At 40.6% G+C, this 21,434-nt stretch overlaps 2 protein-coding genes across 10 annotated transcripts in view; one reads left to right on the top strand and one right to left on the bottom strand.

Moving 5' to 3' along the window:
• LOC129776295 (MKRN2 opposite strand protein) overlaps window positions 1-21,434 on the top strand; it is a 41,374-nt gene that overhangs the window by 7,607 nt on the left and 12,333 nt on the right. Inside the window, exon 1 of one of the 9 annotated variants that reach the window (XM_055781847.1) lies at window positions 4,114-4,167. The exons of the other annotated variants lie outside the window; for them this stretch is intronic. The gene's annotated coding sequence lies outside the window, so the exon portion shown is untranslated. Of the gene's footprint in view, window positions 1-4,113; window positions 4,168-21,434 lie in introns of those variants that run through there. 9 annotated transcript variants of the gene reach the window in all.
• Window positions 7,810-20,063, bottom strand: LOC129776293 (protein eyes shut). The gene is made up of 7 exons (XM_055781840.1): window positions 19,409-20,063; window positions 18,686-18,834; window positions 16,626-18,630; window positions 16,304-16,570; window positions 10,451-10,959; window positions 8,349-10,391; window positions 7,810-8,288 (listed from the first exon to the last, which is right to left on the bottom strand). Exons 1-7 carry the CDS (start codon window positions 19,627-19,629, stop codon window positions 8,134-8,136), a joined length of 5,349 nt encoding a protein of 1,782 aa, XP_055637815.1. The 5' UTR covers window positions 19,630-20,063; the 3' UTR covers window positions 7,810-8,133.

The following is a 21,434-nucleotide window of genomic DNA, read 5'->3' as shown; positions in this document are numbered from 1 at the left end:
ATACTTTACGCAACCATGTAATAGTTTACACTTTTGACGTAGGACTATGTCTTTCATTTCTATATTGGGGTGTAAGTTTAAAGTTTCCAAAACGAAAGCGTTACGCCGGAGCAACGAGATTTTGGGCGATAATACCTCCTAAACAACTGAACGAAATGGTATGATAAACATTTCATTCGAAAGATAAAATGTCTACGCGTTATATGCTTGCTGCTTTTTGATCCTAAAACTTGTTTCAATAGCCCTAAACAGGCTATAGAAATCACACCAATCGGTATATAATCATGTGCCGCTCGGAAATCCACTCAGTTGTGATTGCGCAACGATTGAAGTACGATCACCGGAATAAACGGATGATTCCCTAACACAGACTTCAAAAACATGGAGCCTGGGGAAATCGGCATTGCAGAAGAGATCCAAGCTGCGGATACTTTTGTACTCTACAAATCGGAATGTTTCCCTAACACAGATTTCTAAACCATGGAGCCTGGGGAAATCGGCATTGATGCATGTCATGGCAGTATTTTTATACCCCCATGCATTTTTAAACTCCGGAGTTCATTTTGCTAACATGGTCTACAAAAGCGGATACAAATGGAACGCTTTGGCTCGGTTATTCAAGACTGCATTGGAAGATATCTCTTCTTGCCGCCAACTCACTGAATTTCTACGCATACCGTTCGATGATTAGGTAAAATGTTGATAACTATTTGCTGCGATAACTACTACCATAATGTATGAATTTACCTAAATTGGGATTTGTTTGCAATTAAATTCGTAAATTGTTCACTCATTCACAAGTTTAATCAATAATTTATTCAATACACACAAAAGATAGTTCTGCGCAACGGTGATATCGTACCCAATGAGGAACATTCGAGGTGCGATTTTTGCTAATTGAAGATACACAAATGATTATCAAGCCAACGGCAGTCCTACGTCAACCTTGCGGTTATATCATAGGTATAACCCATCCATAGTTTTTTTCTTATAAATTTTAATGTCTACATTACTTGTTCATGAATGAGTTTCTGTAAATGTGAAAATAGATAACGGTTCTCGAGATAAGCAGAATATTTTTAGAATAGAAAGATAGGAGGACTTCTTTCAAGGCAAGTAAATTCCGACCCCAAAGGGTTAAAACACAACATATTGAATGAAAAGCACGGTCTTAAATCGTTCTCCGGAGGTGGAAAATCATCGTATCTTCCTCGAGTTCTAGTTACTAGTTATAGCTTCTCAAAAACTCAGAAAATTCGGGTCCGACTTAAATTCGTACCGCTCAAAAGTGATGCTGTCTTGTACACAGAAATTGTTGGAGAAAATGATCTTGTTTCGGTTCTGAAAGATGAGTTGAAACAAATGGTCTAGTTTCAGATACACAATATGAGTTTTGCAGGGGCAAGGGAACAAATAATTATCTTGCGTTGCTTTCTTCAGGAATTCAAATTGCTTACGCCCAAAAAGAAAACAAATGGCTACAACTTCTACGTAGGTGACATTGATAATTACCTTACAGGAAATTTCATCCTAAGACAACTTGCAAATGATGGTTTCTGTCGTAGGATTAAAAGAATCCGACCTGCAAGGACCCTTACAAGGTATTTTGAACAATTTATCAACCAAACCTTCAATATGACATGGAAATTCAAGGATCTTGCGGCCAGGCTCGACGTCAAATGTATCTGGGGGACCATATAAGGTATCTGTTTCGACACGACAAATGTAAATTTATTTGCGACACTGTTCGGCGAGAAGCGGTTTAAATGCGCGACAAAAGGATTAGATTTTTGCGAGATATAATACGAGAGATGCGTTTGGTTCGACAGATTTATTTCAAGTGTTCTTTTGTACATTTTTACGGTGTGTTTTATATGAGATGACCGGTGGCTATCGGCACGACTAGCTAAGAGTATAATAAAGAAAGGTTCTTTTTGATGTGCACAATTGATATACAAACTTTTGGATGCTGCGATAAAAGAGGCTGCAAGATACCTTATACACTATACGTAAATTACCCTTTGGCTATTTGGGCCTTTGTCCGCAAGGTTTATGACCCTTTTTGTTTAAAGGATTGAAGCTTTGATGATATCTGGGCTTTATATTGAAGCCGATTGATTATGATTTTTTGTGCAATTTGGAACAGATTTAATACCTAATTTGCTTTGCCGGCCACCTTGAAAAGAGTTTTTCAACAATCTTCCCTTAATTCTAATTTTTCAACATTGACCAGCACGGAGGGGGGGGGTTGCGACGAACCTTCTTCGATGATAGCTGCATCCACCTGGATCGGGACTAGGCATACCTTGTTGCTTGGTCGCTTTATTAGTTTCTAGTGATTTGGTAGTTTCACTTAAGCGACCCGAAGTGAAGTAAAATTCGACGTTGAGATTAGCTGCCTCGAGATATATGGCGTTCTTATGGCGACGGTTGCGACTGTTTTGGCTGACAAAGTTCCTTGAGCTCGAGAGTAGGCGACATGCGATGAATCGACGAATGTCCGCAGTAGATGCGGAAAAGATGATATCGGTGACAACCTCAAGATGTGGTGGCGATTTGGCGATGACGTATACGAAGACCGTCACATATACTTGAACTGAAGCCGTCTTGTGACTTGTTGGTTTGATGTGCACTGGGCCCCCATAATGCATGGGTCAGCCTTCCCATATACGATGCATTTATGCGCCACCTTTCGTGCTAAATTTCTACCAACATGCATAGAAAATTCGTGCCGCATGACTGCTAACAAACGTTGAGGACCATTGTAGAAGGTTCTTCCATGTGCTGCATTTGCGGCAAGCAAGGTTAATGGATGATTTCCTGACAGAACCAGCGAATTTGTATGATTTACTAGAACTGCGACATACTTGAGCCGGCCACCGACTCGGATAAGACTATCCTTGAGATCCGGAATGAAATAGCGGAGGCGAGATGGGCTAGAAATTTCCTTCATTTGTATATGTGTATGAATTTCGACAGCGAGTGCAAGTACGAGCGCAAGCGATGATTGTTGTATTTCCGCGTACCAAATTAGATCGAGTCGAGATGTACAGCCTGGAGTTGGATTATTAGCGAAACGTCGACAGAGAGATCCCAAACGCATTAGTTTGGTGTAGCAGGAATAGCGTTTGATGATATCACAGCTCGCAGTCGTAATATGTGAAGCTGATTTACGAATTTTATTATATTCTCCCGACAACAAATGGCGATGTGAAGGTGCGATGACATTGGGCCACGGTTGATCCTTGGGCGGCAAGCAATCGAGGGCGTTCAACCGAAATAATCTCTTGCCGTGAACTGATACGAGGTTTGTCCCATAAGTCATAGTTCTAAGCTGGAGACTTGGGATCGAATTTTTGGTGTCACGCCAATTAATTCTTGGATGCAAAATTGCATGGTGTGGCTGTACTATTTCCTCCGACAATTCTCTCATATGTCCCATCGCTACATATTCTTCAGAGGAATAGCGATATTGGTGTTTAGATTCGACATTGGATTCGGAATTGCATTTTTCCGTTGGAGACCAGCTGTCATTTGGAGAACAGGATTTGAATTCCCACATTTTAGATATTGAGGAATCTGATTTATCGAGACGACAGGAATGAAATGAGTAATAAACGACATGTCGAGGCACTTCTGTACACTTTCCCAAAACGATCCACCCCAAAATTGTGTTTTGAAGTACAGGATAATTGTTTCCTAGACTAATTTTTCCATAACGTAGGATATCTGCGAAACATTCATTTCCTACGATGGCGTCGATGGGACCGGAAATGTTGAAGGTAGGATCAGCTAGACGAATGTGGTCAGGAATGTTCCATTCAGCGACATCCACGGAGCTTGAAGGCAACATTCTAGTTATCGACGGTAATACGTAAAACGAGAGCTCCTTATGGAAGGCCGAGAAACGAGACGAGATAACCGCTTCTGCAGAGTAATCAATTTTTGTGACGGTTGAGCCAATTCCTGCCACGTCGGTTGGTGTGTGGGTACGATCGAGATTGAGTTTGTGACGCAATGCCTCTGTCATAAAGTTGCACTGCGATCCACTGTCGAGAAGTATTCGCGCCAGACAACTTGTTCCGTTCCGATTTTCAAAGTTGACTAAAGCCGTCCATAGTAGAATTGTTGTGTTGCGAGATCCCACTTGTGTCGTTAACGCATCAGGTGGGTTCAAGATAGGTTCCAAATTCGACGATGACTTGGCGAAATAAGCTGATTGAATTTGATCAGTGCGAGGAGCGAGAGCGTTTGGTTGCGACAAGTGCGACATTGAAGAAGGACCAGGTTCGGTGTGGCTGGTTGGAATTTGAAACGACTCATTTGTTCTGTAAACATTTTGTGAAATCTGTTGATCTTCTACGGGTACAAGCGGAGGTAAATGGAGTAATGTATGATGTTTGCGGTTGCATTTTCGACAGGCTCCTGATGGACAGTTTTTGCAACTGTGTGCTGTTGTTTTCAAGCAATTTAAACACAGGCGAAGTGTTTTCACGAGACCTAAACGTTCATGAGGCGATAGTTCGATGAATTTGCTGCAGCTCCCGAGAAAATGAGCTTGATCACAGCACTGACACGTGTGATGGGACGACGATAATGTTTCTGCTACGTGGAGAGTTGTTTTCCATGGCTTAGAATTTGTTTCCATAACTCGAGACTGGTGATGAGTGTTGAATTGCGTTGAAAGCGATTGGAGAACGCGTGCGTGGTCTTGTAGAAATTTGATCATATCGACATACGTTGGCATTCCATCGTTTGGATTATTTACTGCATTTCCACTATTTCTCAATGAGAAATGTTCCCATTCACGTAGTGTATGATTATCTAATCGGAGGCTCAAATGATAAACGAGAATTGAGCTCCAGCGGTCTGCGGGTTCACCAAGACGCTTGAGAATTGAAACGTTGCGTTCGAAGCTATCAATTAAGCTAAGCAAGGACTCAGGAGACTCCCGGCGAATTGCGGGGGTGTCAAACAGTGCTTTTAAGTGACACTTTATTAGCATTCTCTTGTTATCGTAACGATTGTTCAGAGTTTTCCAAGCTAAGGAATAATTTTCCGAGGAAACGGCAATCGAGTCAATCACTCGGAGGGCATCGCCCTTCAAACAACCTTTCAAGTATTGAAATTTTTGAATTTCATTTAATTGGTTACTTGAGTGAACCGCAGTGTGGAAAGAATCGTGAAATGATTGCCAATCTTCAAGTCTACCGCTATAATCGGGTAACTTGAGTTCCGGATATTTAATGTGATTAAATGACGTTTCTTTTGCCCTTGGCGGGTTTAGCCTTGCTTGTTCCGGTGAATATGTAGTTAGAATGGATTTGTAGACGTAGTACTGTTCTTCCATTTCATCGAGTGAGCTTTCATAGTCCTCTTCTGTTTCAGATAAAAGTTGCAACTCCAGAATCACCTCTCGATATTCGACAAAAAGTTGTTCCAACCGAGCCAACCTCACTGAAACCTGTCCTAAATCTTTCTCCAAATTTAATTTTTTTGACGAATTCACCAATCTTGTGGATCGACCTTTCAATATTATCAGCCCGCTTTTGAGCAATAGCGGTGCTATTGCTTGCTTTGGACTCTTCCGAGAGCATTGTGCTCGAATCGGAGAAAAATTCGTCTGGATCTAAGTCTAATGATGTAGAAAAATCTGGAACGAACCCACCTGATTTTAGCGTGCGTTGTTCTGTTGCGACACAGAAGACAGAAGCGACGACAGCGCTGAGCGGCGACAATTATGCGACGGGAATCACAGCAGGACGTTTTATGCCGACGGCGTTGATTCTCACTCCACAACGGTAATAAATATTTTCGATATTTCTTTCTGGTTCCACTATAATTTTTTTCTTTGCGATTTTTCACCACAGTTTGCGCGTAGTTTACGCGTGAATGTTCGACACAAGTTAGCGAAATAATGCTATTTGCGATCACCGGTTTTCCGGTTTGTTTATTCACTGATAATGTGTTTGTAATGATACACTATTTTTCGACAAGTGTTACGGTTTTTCCGTTTTTATTTTTTTTTTAAACCACTATTCTCTACCGAAGCACTTGAATTTTTCGACACTCAGCGGAGCGCAGTTAACGTGAATTATGTCACGTCGTTCAGAGCGAGTAAGACGGATAATCTGCACTAGATAATACACGTCTTCGAGAGAGTTTTAAATTTACTGACCGGCGAAAACAGAAAACTACGTCACTGCGCGGATCCGGTTCGAAGGACCATGTTTCGACACGACAAATGTAAATTTATTTGCGACACTGTTCGGCGAGAAGCGGTTTAAATGCGCGACAAAAGGATTAGATCTTTGCGAGATATAATACGAGAGATGGGTTTGGTTCGACAGATTTATTTCAAGTGTTCTTTTGTACATTTTTACGGTGTGTTTTATATGAGATGACCGGTGGCTATCGACACGACTAGCTAAGATTATAATAAAGAAAGGTTCTTTTTGATGTGCACAATTGATATACAAACTTTTGGATGCTGCGATAAAAGAGGCTGCAAGATACCTTATACACTATACGTAAATTACCCTTTGGCTATTTGGGCCTTTGTCCGCAAGGTTTATGACCCTTTTTGTTTAAAGGATTGAAGCTTTGATGATATCTGGGCTTTATATTGAAGCCGATTGATTATGATTTTTTGTGCAATTTGGAACAGATTTAATACCTAATTTGCTTAGCATGAATAGAGTTTTAAGATTAAACAGTATCTGAATAAAAAATATGCTGACAGAGAATAAATTTCATCCGTACAATTACCGGCATCTGATGGGGAGCTAATCCAGATCTTATAATGTTGTATTCTCTCGGTGATGGAGTATGGTAGTTTCTGTTTTCAATTAGCCGTCAAAACACACGTCAATAAACTCGAGCGATTTCAGTATATTTATCTCCGTATTGCGTCAGGATATATGCCCTAAACACCATGAGTCTCGAGGTTTTGGCAGGCGTACTCCCACTGAAAGTTTGCTCTTATCTATTATCTCTATGAGCTTCTCGCTATGAAGAAAAATCCCCTAATACTATGACGCATCTTACCCATTCAAAAGTCCGAAGAAAAAAGTACGGATAAGACGCGTGGCGGGTCATAATCGATCTCTTCGGTTGCTCATCCGGTGTGGGGTTATAAACCCATTCGTGATCAGAAATTTTGAGCATCTGATTGAGCTAAAGTGCATATCATGAAACCTTCTTCGTATACTCCCAACCGTGTTTTTATCATGACTACATCAATTCATTGTGCATTTTTATCTGTCCATGGAATTCCGGTTGAAGGCGATATTTATCAGCGTCAAATCACTTTTAATAAATTTTATTCTTTAGTCTGTAAAAATACCAGCGCTAACTGGCAGCGCACATGGCACGAAGAAGATTTGTGCCGGTGGATACACTCGATTATTCTTAATGTTAGATTTAAGCCGTGGTTCAAAAGTCTGGACTTGAGTCGGAACTTTATTCGCACCTTCACCCGACTCATGTCCAATAACTGATCTTTAGAGGCGCTATTCTTCCGTATCAACCATGTCGACAACAATTTCTGCGTTTGTAGTCAAGGTTATCACGACATCGAGCACGTTGTTTGGTCGTGCGAGATATATCTTGTTGCCAGAACGAATTTAGAAAACTCTCTTTAGGCCCGATGAAGACAGCCCAATGTACTGGTGAGGAGTGTGTTGTGCTTATTTTGTCCACAATGGGACACCCACAAAAGCGGGTGTCCCATTCATAAACGGCCTGAGCTTGATGATTGTAACAAAAAAGTGTCTGAATAGAATGATTGAAGAGAAAATCGAATCCTGTGTTTCAAATGTTTTTATTTCAATTAAATTAAATAAAATGCTACTTCTATCCACCTTGTTTACATATAATATTTACCGTGACTATAGTACATAAAAGACTGTATAGTTTACAAGCCAGATTAATAATACTCCGAAATGACTTACATAGTGAACTTTTGTTTTTAAAATTGACTTTAATTCTATTTTATTCACGCAATGATTTTGTTTTTCGTTTTTCTACACACATCAACTAGTTACAGAATTTTAACTACACGATCAACTATTAGGCATTAGGTAATCCTACTGAAGGCAGTATGTAGAAACCATCAACATTTCCTATCCGCCTTCATACCTCACATTCATTGATATTCGCACCTTCATACGCCAGGTAATCCAACTCTTCGGGATTATTCCCCAAATAAACGCTTTGGATACAGCCGACGAAAGAGTTGCTAAATTTTCCGTTGGTTCGGTTCCCGATGTCTTCATCTGGAAAGCCACCTGAAAATGCAAAACTTTGTTCAATATTTCAGCTTTTCTCACACTTTGTTTTTGTTGTACCTAGATATGTGCTTTCATCTGAATAATATCGTTCTTGGAACTCAAAATTTGAAGTATCTGAAATAAGTTTCAATTCGGAGAACAAAGGTGTTCCATCGACAAGGACATGCACGAGTTCATTTTCTGTCTCGATACGAACATTGTGCCAGTCTCCATCAGCAACGTACGTTTTCCATGGATTACCGATCGTCGTAGAGTTTCCACCATCAGCGACCATATTACTGGCAATCGTTATGAATCCATCTCGAACACCTACTCCAAAATATCTAGAGTTTTTATCCGTGGTCCAAAAAACAACCCCATCATCCAGCGTGGAAATATTGAACGATATCTGTAGTTCCATCCGCGGGTTGGTACCACCGGATTCACCATTTCGCTTATCTTTCATTTTTATCTTTTGCGATGGAATCAAAATGTAGCTTCTGTCGTTAAAACCTAGCGCCGAGAACTTGGTCGTAGGAAACTCGCAGTAATAACCCGTCCAGCCGATACCGCAACTGCAGCGTCCACTTTTCAGACACTGGCCATTATTTTGACACTTAATGACTTCACACGATTCTTGGATTTCACAATTCAACCCCTTCGAGTATTCCGGACATTTGCAGTGCGGTTGCGAGTATTCGTCCAACCAACAGAGGCCACCTTTCGCACAGAGATCTCCTCCACATGGCGTTCCATCACAGTCGTTGATGTTTCTCGATTCCAGGATGCTCGTGTCGTTGAGGGTGATCCGAGTTCCGTTGAGATTCACGTTTCTGACGCAGCCTCTGAAAGGCAGCGGAAATCCCGATATCGCATCGAAAGGAAGTTGTGATAAATCTGGAAGTCCGCCGAAGAATACCCTACTGGTGGGGCTAATGAATTCGTCCCGAGCGGAACCCATAATCGATGTACTTCTCCCTTCTACCCACAGAGTTAACCGCTTTCCATACTTGATAATTTTAATGTGATGCCACTCCCCTATCGCTAGCACATGATTGCTACGCACCACCGATGTCTGCATCTGTGTTGACGATACACGGTATTCAATGACTCCTCCCTGCAGACTTAAACTTATGAAGCCTTGTCTTCTTTCGTTGGTGTCGCAAGTTTGCACAAACATCAGAAGACCTTTCTCCGAAAGCGGTCGCACCTGAAGTTCGATGGAAAGATACCGAATCTTTAGCTGACGATAGTTTCCCGAGCGGGGCGCTAACGTATGGGAGAACAAATAGTCTGCCGCACTTTCATTGTTGCTGATCTTGAGTACATCGTTTATTTTGTCCAACTCGTTGATCGATTTCAATAGAATCGAGTGGTTCTGGGACATGAGACTGGCTGGCTGAATAATTTTTTCGTAACGCACCTCGTTTTCGAGATAGGAATAGTCAGCACTTATAGGCCACTTCAAAGCTAGGTAGGATCTCCGGCCGGAAAACGATACATCACTCAGATATTTCAAGTTCGACTCACAGCGCTTTCCTATTTTACCAAACGGGCAGTCACACTCATATCCAGATATCTGAGGGAAACAACCGGCATCAATGGTGCACTTGTTGCTCTCATCACAAGGATTGTTTTTCTGTGAGCACAAAAGTCCATTCCAATCTTCCTGGCAGATACAGGTGAATGTGGAGCCATGCTGGAGGCAAGCCCCATTGTTCTGACAGGCATGCCGGTGGCATTCCTTGGTTCCACACTGACCTACGCTTCGTCCCCGCATTCCTCCAATGTGCTGAAGTGGTATGTGGACAGGTCCTGCGATGATGTGGATGTCAAACAGACAGCCCTGGAAGCCCGAATGCAATGGTAGATCATGGGGAAGGTCCGAAAAATTGCCCTTTTCGTGACCACCAATGTACAGATAGGGTGAAACGTTCAGTTTACTACTGCTTCCAGGAGAGTTCCCAGAGATGTTAACCTTTCCATCGATAGACAGCCAAGCTAAACGACCGTTGCGACCTACGTTAATAGTGGTGGGTCTTGCAGGTTGCACGTGGATCGGCTGTTGGGTGAAGATTCGACGTGGGCCACTGCCCAGGTTCCACGTGACTAGAATGAACCCTAAAATATAATGGCGTTATCATGAAGATGTATAAGTGTTTGGGAAATGTTCTTCATACCTTGGATGAAACTAACTGAGAAATGATCGCTTCGCTCCGTGTGGTCTTGTTGGCCAAGAAAAGCAAGCAAGGATATTTGGGACGACGTTGTTGGGATGATTTTGAAGCTGAACTCAAACTGATCCTCCAGCGGAAATGAAACTGGATATGCTACAAAGGATGACAATCCTTTTATGCTACCAAAGAAGGATGGTTGCAGTATGTCCAGGTCATGTTCACAAAAATGGCCATGCTTTCCATATGGACAAAGACAAAGATAACCGCTCTCCGGGAACGTGACACAGGTACCGCCGAATTTGCACGGATTGTTATCACATATGGATCGTTCACAGGTCTTTCCCATATAACCGAAAGCGCACTTGCAACTCCAGTTAGCTTGGATGTCCGGCTTGTAGCTCTTCTCGAGGATGAAACCTTCATCCTCAACGCAGATTGCTCCATTCTTGCACGGGCTGGACAAACAGGCCAACGAAGTACATTCATATATCCGATATGCATCCTCTGCGTGGCTGTAAAACCAGATTGTATCAGTATACATTTTGTCATTTTTTTTCAAAGTTGATACTATTGTCAGTGGTCCTCATGCCAATTTTGAACGCGATAAGTCATTTAGTTTGTTTACAGCGTCACTGAGAGCAAGTCACCGTTTTTTTTGCTCGGCGCTTTTCATATGGATAATTCAATTGAGATATTGTGTGAAATTTTGCGTTGCAAATAAAGTTGTAGAATACATTTGTTGACTCATGTCATATCGTCGAAATATGTCGAAATCACGAGTGTATGAATGGTATAAGGCATTCAAAGACGGCCGAGAAAAGATGAACGATTTGCCACGTCAAGGACGACCATCCATCTATTCAACTGAAAAAAAAACATCGACAAAATAAAAGAAACGGTGCTCGGAAATCGTCACGTATGTTTGAGAGAGCTAGCCCATGAACTAACTATCTCTCACTAGACCAGCTATACTTAACCTGCTCGACAGGCTCTTCTGGTTATCCCATCTGTGTAATTTTAATTTAAATCATTCTATATAAGTAACAATAACGAAAACCTAAAAAATCATTACCTAATTTTTTTTCTTTCAGTAATGGTTCGAAATAAAAAAACACGCTACATTTTTATGAAATATAAATAGCGAATGCAGCGATCTTTCTCCAGACAATGTGGATAGAGAAAGCATTGTTTCTCCCATTTTCAGTTTATTGAGTATAAACAAGCTATTCGTCATTTTCAGCATTCACGATTCATCAGTCATACAGCTAGCAACCAGAAAGTTGCGAGGCCTCTCTAAGAGAGTTTAGAATTCAGTTTAATTTTCCAAATTGGTTTTTTTCCAAGGCTAGAGTCGAATGAACTGAGAAATTTTGATGCCTTTATAATTCAAACCATAATCATTATTATTCAAGTCCCAGTCTCGCACCAGCTAGCAGTAAGCGATTTTTCTCAATGTCTATGTCAGACACAGCTGTTTTGTTCGATGCAAAGAAAGCATAGAGGATAGATACCGCACACTGCGGTGCAATTTTGTTCGGTGGAGGCACCGCGTCGATTTCATACCGTTTGGTGGAGGGTGCTTCTGTGTCTTTGTACCACATCATTTCTGCATCTATACTAAGGTATCAGATCAAAAGCGTTTCGGTTGGGGTACAGGGCATTTCCATTCGTGTAAGGGCCGCTTACCAATAATGATGTTCATTCGAGATTCACTTCAATCCGCATTATTATTATTCTTCAACCCTTCATTGTCATTACATTCCTACAGTACAGTGGAACCCCGATTATCCGCGATGCGGATTATTCGCGACAGCGAGTTTCATGGTAAATCTAGAGATCTTCCCGGAATTTGTCGGTGAGTGATAGGCTCATGCACTTTTGTTTTGGTCATGGCTTTCACATTATTTGATAGATAGTTTAATGATTTCTGTATTGATAAAACATAGTTTTCATGCTGAAATTTTTTTTTCGTGTTTGAAACTCATTTTAGTCCTTTATTGCGTTATCCGCGATTTTCGTTATTCGCGGTGAGCTAGCCAGATAATTCCGCGGATAATCGGGGTTCTGCTGTATTGTTATGTTCTTCAGTTTAACAGCTGTGCTTGAATTTTCATATCTCACACCAAAATTACGTTGTCATTACTTTCGTATAGCATTGTTAACTCTAATTTAACAGGCATGCTTGAATTTTCTTATATTACACCAAAATTACGCACACAAATGGAAATAGTTTGCAGAGCTACGATGTTATTACACGAAATATTTTGCTGCTTATTCACTAATAATAATAGCCAATTTTGACAGCTTGTGTGAGTGCAGCAACTCTAGCACTCATATCCGTGGAAGAAATCAACACGTGTTCGAAATGAAAATTATCTTTTTTGTATCAAATAAATATTCTAACTGATGCAACTGAATGCAACTTATATATAATAAAAGTTTTCTTCAAGCAGTCAAAAGGTGGCCGTACACTGTTTGCCCGGAGGTCAAATATTTGATATTTTTTGACAGATAAGGTTTGATTTGATATTTGTACAAACACTATTTTGTTTGCCACTCTTCAATTTTAAACAGTAGTAAACAATATCAAACACCGAACATGGAAAAAAATCAACTGAAATATCTAAGGTAACCTAACCATGTACCGACAGGTTCGAAGAACAGACTGAAAAAATATTTTAGGCATCCAATAATTGAATATTTGCTTGTCGTGTTTTGTGTAGAATATATTTGATCAGTACACGTTGACCAAATTTTATCTGTCAAAAAGAGTCAAATATTTGGCTTCGGTCAAACAGTGTATGAGCAACCAAAGAGTCTTGAACGAAAATTAATTCTGACGATTTTGACGTAGGATTACGTCTTTCGGGAACATATTGGGGTACAAATTGAAAATCGAAAATCGAGCACACCTTGAAAATTGTCCAATTCCAAACGCGTATTGCTCAGTCATTTCATGATGGATTGATGAAATTTTTTCATAATTTCAAAAATTTGATTCATCCATCCAGCAATGGTTGAAAAATGTTTAGAAGAGCATGTTTTGAGAATTAAAAATACTACTAGCAATTATTTTCATTAATCTTTTGACGATTTAGAACTGTCTTTTTGCATAGATATTTTAAAGACTTATGCAGGGATGCCATGTGATTTTTTCAATTTTTTTTTCACATGGTACGAAAAAAAGGTCGTCACCATCATATCGGAGGAAACTAAAATTCATAACATACTTTTGAAAAATGTTGAAAGCTTATTCAATGTTTATTCTTATTGGTATTGTTATATAGCGCATAGTTATTCCAATAAATGTGAACAATAAATATATTGCGCAACCACGAACTAAATTTTATGAGAGAAATGATGATTGGCTTGATAAATTGTTGATTGAATGAATATAACCCCAGTTCTTCCACAAAAACAGAACTGTGTTCACTCAATTTCTTTATTTCAGCTTTGAAAGTTTTGGTTGTAATACAAACCATATCCATAAAACTAATTATTGAAACGGCATGTAACCGGAAAACCTTCGATTTGTGAAATAGTCGTTTGAAAGATCTAGGTTAATCTATTGTGTAGTATAGGCCCAAAGTAATAGAAATACCATGTCACAATCATTCGAATTCTTGAACGCGAATAAACTAAAGACAATATGTACTCAGAGTGCTTGAAGTTTTCCAGAATTTGAAGTAAAAGTCACTTTGTTGTTGAATCCATGCTATATGCTTGTGGATTTTCTGACAAAAGTCTCCGTTGAAGTACAAAAGTAAGTCAAATGTCTTCAAAATGAAGACATGTCTTCAAACCTGGCATCTCTAGACTTATGCCTGCTTCACTCGTTTAAAAGGTTTCAAGATGTCGACACAGTTGTCCTAAAATGAACTCAGCACTCCTTACTTTATCAGTCGTTATTAATAAAATGAACTCGGTGCACCTTAGTTTATCCACCGTTAATAATAAAAAGAACATGCCCTGCCCTATTTCAGTAATGATGAAAAAAACAGATTTTCGTCATTATTGCCAGTCATTCCAACTTTGTGGAATTACACGATCATTTTTAACGTCATTCTGTTGAACTGTTGTCAATGTAGTGTGACTAATTACTTGGTCACCACTGTACAACCTCAACTCACCAATAAAATAAAACGAACCAAGTCAACAGCCTGTGATGCAACACACAGCTGTTTGTAATTTAACGAGAACCTTTTTTAGAATCCTTCTGCACTCCCGCTTCCAGCCTACCCGCTATGTGAGGTCCAAGCTTGAGCACGACTGCAAAGGAGGCGTCATATTACAAGTGGCGAACGCTCACCCCTCCAAATTGCTAGAAGTGCATTCAGTGATTTTTGTCACTCAAATCGTTTCCAATATCTATCTCTCTCTTTCATATTTCGGTACCGCAAACATCAAAAGGGCTAACAACGCTTGTGAATATGTAATTGTGGAACACATGCGAATTGAATTTTTCGAATTTTCCCCTTTTTCTTTCAGAATTTTCCGAAAATTTTCAATTGCCATGATTGGGTGGAATATGTGTATTATTTTTATGGTACCCCCTTCTCCATTCCAGAGAACGGAGGGGTGTCATACCATCATAGAGACATTTCTCGTACCCAAAAACCCTCACATCCCAAATTTGGCTCCATTCGCTTTATTAGTTCTCGAGTTATGCAGAAATTTGTGTTTCATTTGTATGACAGCCTCCCCTTAGAGAGAGGGGAAGAGTGTAGAACCACCATAAAAATGTTTATTGATCCCTAAAACCACTATATGCCAAGTTTGATTTCATTTGATTGATTAGTTCTCGAGTTATTCAGCGCACCCCCCTCCCTGTAGAGAGAGGGAGGAGTGTCAACCCCTTAAGAAACGTTTCTTGTCTTCTAAAACCTCCACATGCCAAATTTGGCTCTGTTTGCATGATAAGTTCTTGAGTTATGTAGACATTTATGCTTCATTTCTATGGTAGTCCCCCCATAGAGAGGGGGGAGGAGTGTCAAACCAACAATTCTTGTCCCCAAAACCCTTTACACGACAAATTTGATTCCATTTGCTTGATTAGTTTTAGAGTTATGTTGAAATTTGTGTTGAAATTTTCAGTGAAATTTGTGTTTCATTTGTAGAAACCTTAGAGAGGGGGAGTAATGTCTAACCACCGTAAAAACATTTATTGCACCCTAAAACCTCCTAATGCCAAATTTGGTTTCATTTTATTGATTAATTCTCGAGTTATGCAGAAATTTGTGTTTCATTTGTATGGGAGCCTACCTTTAGACAGGGGGGAGGGGTCTCAAACTATCATAAGAACCTTCCCCGACCCCAAAAATTTTCATGTCGATCGGTTCAGCAATTTCCGAGTCCATAAGAATCAGACAGACAGAAATCCAATTTTTCAGTTATAGATTTTATTTTATTCATTTTCAATGTAATGAATCGTTATGGAGTGCCATGACCGATTGACGCAAAAACCTTGTAAATCCATCAGGAAAGGACTGAGCAATAATTGTGAGGAACAATAAGAAGCTTGCATCTTTGATTTCGACCAAATAGAAGGCGGCGTTTCCGTTTGGATAACGGTTGAGATTTGTAAAATGTTCGATAGTTAGTTTCATCACATATACTATTTTCTTCGATGTGAATGTCATGGAATGCCGAAATCGATTGACGTAAAAATCTCATTAATCCGTCATGAAATGATTGAGCGTTTGAAATTGAACATCTTTCACGTTGCGATCGATTGTCGTTTTTTTAATTTGTACCCCCAACATTTTCTCGAAAGACGCAATCCTACGTGAAAAACACAAAGTCCCGGTATATGTTTGACAAAATGTATGATAAATCATTATTAGATTTATATCTTACTCAAAGATCGCCATTGGTTTTTGATTCACTTCCAGTTCGTAGATGCATCCAGTGAATCCCTGGTAGCGGGAAATGTTATGACTTAACGTGTACATAGTCTTGATAGGCCGTCCACCCAGGTGCAGCCAGCTGTGCTTGATCGGAATGGTTCTGGTATATTCGCTGTTTTGATTCATCAACCAAGTCGGCTGCTCTCCACTCATTGCAAGAGTTTCGTTCACATGCAGTGAAGCGTTGCAGTGGGTGTAACGATCGTTGAAGTGCAATCTGAAAAAAAAAACATTTTTAAAATTGAGTTCGATCACATATTCGATTCACTCACTCCACTTTTATATTCATCTCATAACCATTGTTCACTGGTCCTTCAATTTCACTCAGAAGCATGGTTTGGAGACCACAGGAGAACTGAAACTGAAGTAGCCCTTTGTGGAGGAACAGGGCAACATAGTGGCTCCCGTCGGTGCCTTCAGCTGCCATTAGCATAATCAAGCCCTCTCGTGAAGTCATTTTCGCTTTGAAGCGTGTGTTTATCGTTAGAACCTGACTGAGTGTCATATTCGACGATTCACTTTCATTCTTCCGGTAGATGATATGTCGCAGGAAGGAATCTCTGGAGAAGGCAGCATTCTGAATGCTTACCGGAACATCACAAAACGTTCCGATGTAGCGAAAATCGCAATGACATCTGATCCCACTTGGCGTCATCGAGCAGGTTCCACCGTTCGAGCAAACCGTGTCATCGCATTCGGTTATGATCGCATCCGTGGGTTTCGCAGTTTGCGCTGATACGGTTGTTGCCAATGGTGTTACTGTTGGAGACGAAAATGTTATTTCGAATGGAGGAGACGCAGGAGAAGATCCAAACTTAGTTGGACCTTCCGTTTGTGCCGATACCGAGGTATTTTCGGGAGATTCGGTGAAAAATGGTGATAGTGTTGCGTCTATGACAGGAGTTTGATCTGTTCTCTCTGCTATAGTAGTATCGATAATGCCTGGTTTCGTCACAGGAGTCTTCCCTGGTTCGAATGTTGGCGCATCCGTAATGTTGGGTAAACCGGATTCGGTGGGCCTAAGTTCGCTGCTCGATGCTGTCGAAATTTTGGTATACCCTTTATCTATGTCGGAAGACGTCTCTTCCGTCTTTATCGTTGCTTCGTCGGACGGTATCGACGATTCTTTCATATCAACTGTTGATAAACCACTACCATCGATAGTTCGTGATGTTACTTGATCCTCTGAAATCAATAAAGTAGAACCAGTCGTACGGGAAGTTGTCTCTGCGTCCATTTCTTCAGTCGCGTCCGGTTCCGCTCGAGTGTATGCTGTTTTGGAGGGTTCGTCTCCTGTTTTAACCGTTGTTTCAGGGTATTTTTTGGAAGTAGATTCTTCTTCAGCTCCAGAAGTCGGCGAAGGATACTGATACACTGTGGGTTCTATACTGGCCGTACTCGCTTCAGCTCCTATACTTGTCTCGATGGTAACCGACTCGGTTGAATAAGGCTTAGTTCCAGTGAACGTGTACGTATTATTCGATAATCCATACTGTTGTGTCGATGCAGAAAAGGTTGAATAGACAGCCGGCATCTCGGTTCTACTCACAAATTCCTCTTCAAAATACTCAGAACTAGCGCTAGTCCTAAACCAACTACTGGTAGATATGTAGTCCAGTGTCGTCGGTTCAGGAGCCGTGTAATTACAATCCATACTAGCGTCCTCCATTATCAAACACTCACAATTGGTACCGGTGAAGATCGGCGGACAGGAACAGAAATATTCGTCAACACCATCCACACAAGTTCCGCCGTTGACACATCGAGGGTTTGGCTCCAATTGGCACTCGTCATACTGATACTCGCAACGTTCACCGTGGAAATCTGGCACACAGTAACAAATGGGCTCGTTTTCCTCCATCAGGCACAGCGCTTGGTTGGCACATGGTGAGTTTTCGCAAAGCATGATCTCCTCCTCGCAATTGGTTCCCGTGAAACCTAGCGTGCAAGCGCAGTCGTAGCTCGCAAACTTATCAATACAGATAGCTCCATTCTGGCATGGTGAAGACTCGCATTCGTTGGTTTCACGATCGCAGAATTTGCCTTCATATCCCTCCATGCACTGACAGAAGAACTCCAGGCCCGGACCCTCGAAGCACTCCCCTCCATTATGACATCGATCGCCACTGTCGCAAACTGCAACATCTTCCTCACAGAACACTCCCACATATCCAGGAGCACAGCTGCACACAAACGAGTTATCCTGATCGTGGCAGCTTCCTCCGTTTTGGCATGGGTTCGACAGGCACTCGTTGAAGTTTTCTTCACATGATAAACCTGCCAAAGAAAGATCAATTATACTTGAATTCTGGACGACGGTTGATATTCCCACCAATAAATCCATCTCTGCAGGTGCAGTTGTATGACGCGATCCCGTCGACACAGGTACCCCCGTTGCGGCAAGGATTTGACCAACACTCATCCCAGTTCGTTTGGCAGTGTACTCCAGTGTAGCCGTCGATGCAGTAACACGAGTAGGTACTGTGAAAATCGGGAAGCAAAGATAAAGTTTATCCAGCGGTGGTGTCGAATTCCATTCCAAACATTGGTTTGGCGGAATTTCCTATTAGCACGCAAATGGATTGCAAGCGAGGCTACTTGTTTGTAAATAAAATTAACGTTTGCGCGCACAAGGACGGGAATTTTATGTTTGCACCTTGCTCTGGGTTGATGAATTATTCGCTAGCAGCGCGGGCGAGAAAAGACAAAGTTTGTTTCGCGGTTTCCCCCTACAATAAATTCCACAAATAAGAGCGAAAGGCTGAGCGTTGATGTAAATTACTGCATCAACTACTTTTACAAACCACCGATATCGATTACACAGTCTGATATTTTTGAAATTACTTATGTTGAAACATAAGAGAAATACTAAGTAAATAACCGGACATCATTCTGCCTTTATCATAATCAAAATTAAGTAATACCAATACCAAAACAGTCGAACTTTAATTGGAACCAATAACCTCGCTCAAACTACTAACCCCGAAAAAAAAACGAAAGGAACCAAATTCATGATGGCGTCCAATTGAAGAGTCATGAAGTAATGCCGAATTACCTATTTAAATCGTCAATGCACACCCCGTACACGCAAGGATTGCTGAGACAAGCAAACCCAGCATCGGTTTGAGCCAGAATCGACAAGGAAGCTACTCCAAACACCAGCAGAAACCAATTGGTGCGTATCCGGGTCGCAGAATTGTTCCATATCCATTGGCAGGAGAATTTGGTGCGGTAATTTGTTGGACATTTTTTCACAATTAAGTTACACATTTCCATCGTACTTCCATATACTGCTTATTGCTCTCACTCAGATCACCACTATTGCATCGAAATTGCACTGAATTAACGCATTTTAGAACCCCTTTTTAGATTTGGTCAAATTTTCCACTCCATTTCCATAGTCGAAACCAATCTTGCAAGGAAAAAATCCTCCAACACTCACTTTCCCTGCAAGACCTGCTGAAGGAAACTATGTACTGGTTGTAAACACTCGTCGACAACGATGTGCTAGGTTTCGGTTCGTGACTGAAAATGCGTAAATTCCTAGTTCCTTGTTCCTTGTGGTTCCCGAATAGAAAAAAAAATCATTTCCTTCGTATGGGGGTGGTTTTCGGGGTAACCATAGTTACCGAAATAACAACTGATTTCAGCTGATCGTACTACACCCCACACTGAGGAGAGGGGCGGTTTATTGATACCGAGCAGGTCCTTCCGTATGCAACAATTTTGACGTATACCGGGGAAATTTCCACAGGTTAGATGCGCCAAGGGTCCATGTGCTCGGACGCGCGTTTGCACGTGACAAGTTGGGGCGCGATTTGTGGGCATATGGCGTGAAACAATTTCCCGTGTAGGTTCGGATTGTTAAATATGCATTTCTATCTAGTTGTTTATTGTAAGCATTGCGTGTAAAGCGCGGATGAAACTTGTGGTTTTCCTACTGTTCATACGTAATCAGACTTGCCTTAACCGGTTCTTTCCTTTATCCACTCTTTTTTGGTTTTAGACGATGTATGTACCGTTTTGTCTCAAATTCCGAACACTTAAGCTTTGTTGGCTATTAAACTGTGTCTCATTACTCAAAATGGTTCTTTTTCATGTGGTTTTTGGATACAGTAGAGTCTTTTATTTCATTTGTCCGCCATAAAATTGATTTACAAATACATATTCATGGTGAAAAACTAAAAACATGTTTGATTACATTTGTCTCAAATTCCGAACAGCAAAAATGCTTTTTTTTTAATCATAAATTTTGAGCTACTAGACCGATTCAAATGATCGATACATCAAATTAAAGCCAATTCGCTATTCTTCTTTGGAAAAATACTATACTCCCAGAAATTTGGATTTTGTGCTTCGAAACTTGGATCAAATTTCGAATTTGCTAACGTAAACATTATATTGCTGGTTTTGACAGTCACTTTTCTGCAAATGCTTAGTATTGTAAGTTATAAGCAGCATCGATACCTGTAAATGATGTTAAAATGAAGCCTACATCACAAAGAAAGTCAGGGTCTTTATTATTCAATTATTTTCAACATTAATGTTCAGTAAATTTACATTTAAAAATGAAGTGTTCGAAATTTGAGACTGTTCGGAATTTGAGACAACACGGTATTTTAAAAATGAAATACATCAGAGTACACTCGCTCACCAGTTTTTCTAGGGTAAAAACTTCCTGGGCTTTTTGAAAACCGAAATACTGGGCGCTCAAATGAATTATTAAGGATTTACAACGGTGTAGCAAATGTGTTCCATCAAATCATCTTATTTTTCGTTAAAGTACAAACATTAACTTTCTTCGGGCTCAATCTTTGTGCCAACAACACAGCACATTTTGTGGGAAGGTGCAGCTTTTTGTTTTAATTTGAAGAAAAGTGTAGCTGATGGACATTGAATATGGTGTTATGGCCGCCCACAACCAGTACCATGGAAATGAAAACTCTGTTCTTTCAGTACGTTTTCATTTCTAAAAAATGATCGAACCTTAGATTTAACTCCACTCATCCAATTCTGCACAGTAGGCTTTGTGCACTTTCTGGACGCTGCAGACCAATTCTTCTTGAACTCTGATATTTTTT

Source organism: Toxorhynchites rutilus, chromosome 3 (genome assembly GCF_029784135.1).
Source record: "Toxorhynchites rutilus septentrionalis strain SRP chromosome 3, ASM2978413v1, whole genome shotgun sequence".
In the NCBI taxonomy this organism is placed as follows: Eukaryota; Metazoa; Arthropoda; class Insecta; order Diptera; family Culicidae; genus Toxorhynchites; species Toxorhynchites rutilus.
This window is presented reverse-complemented; position numbering and strand designations above follow the sequence as displayed.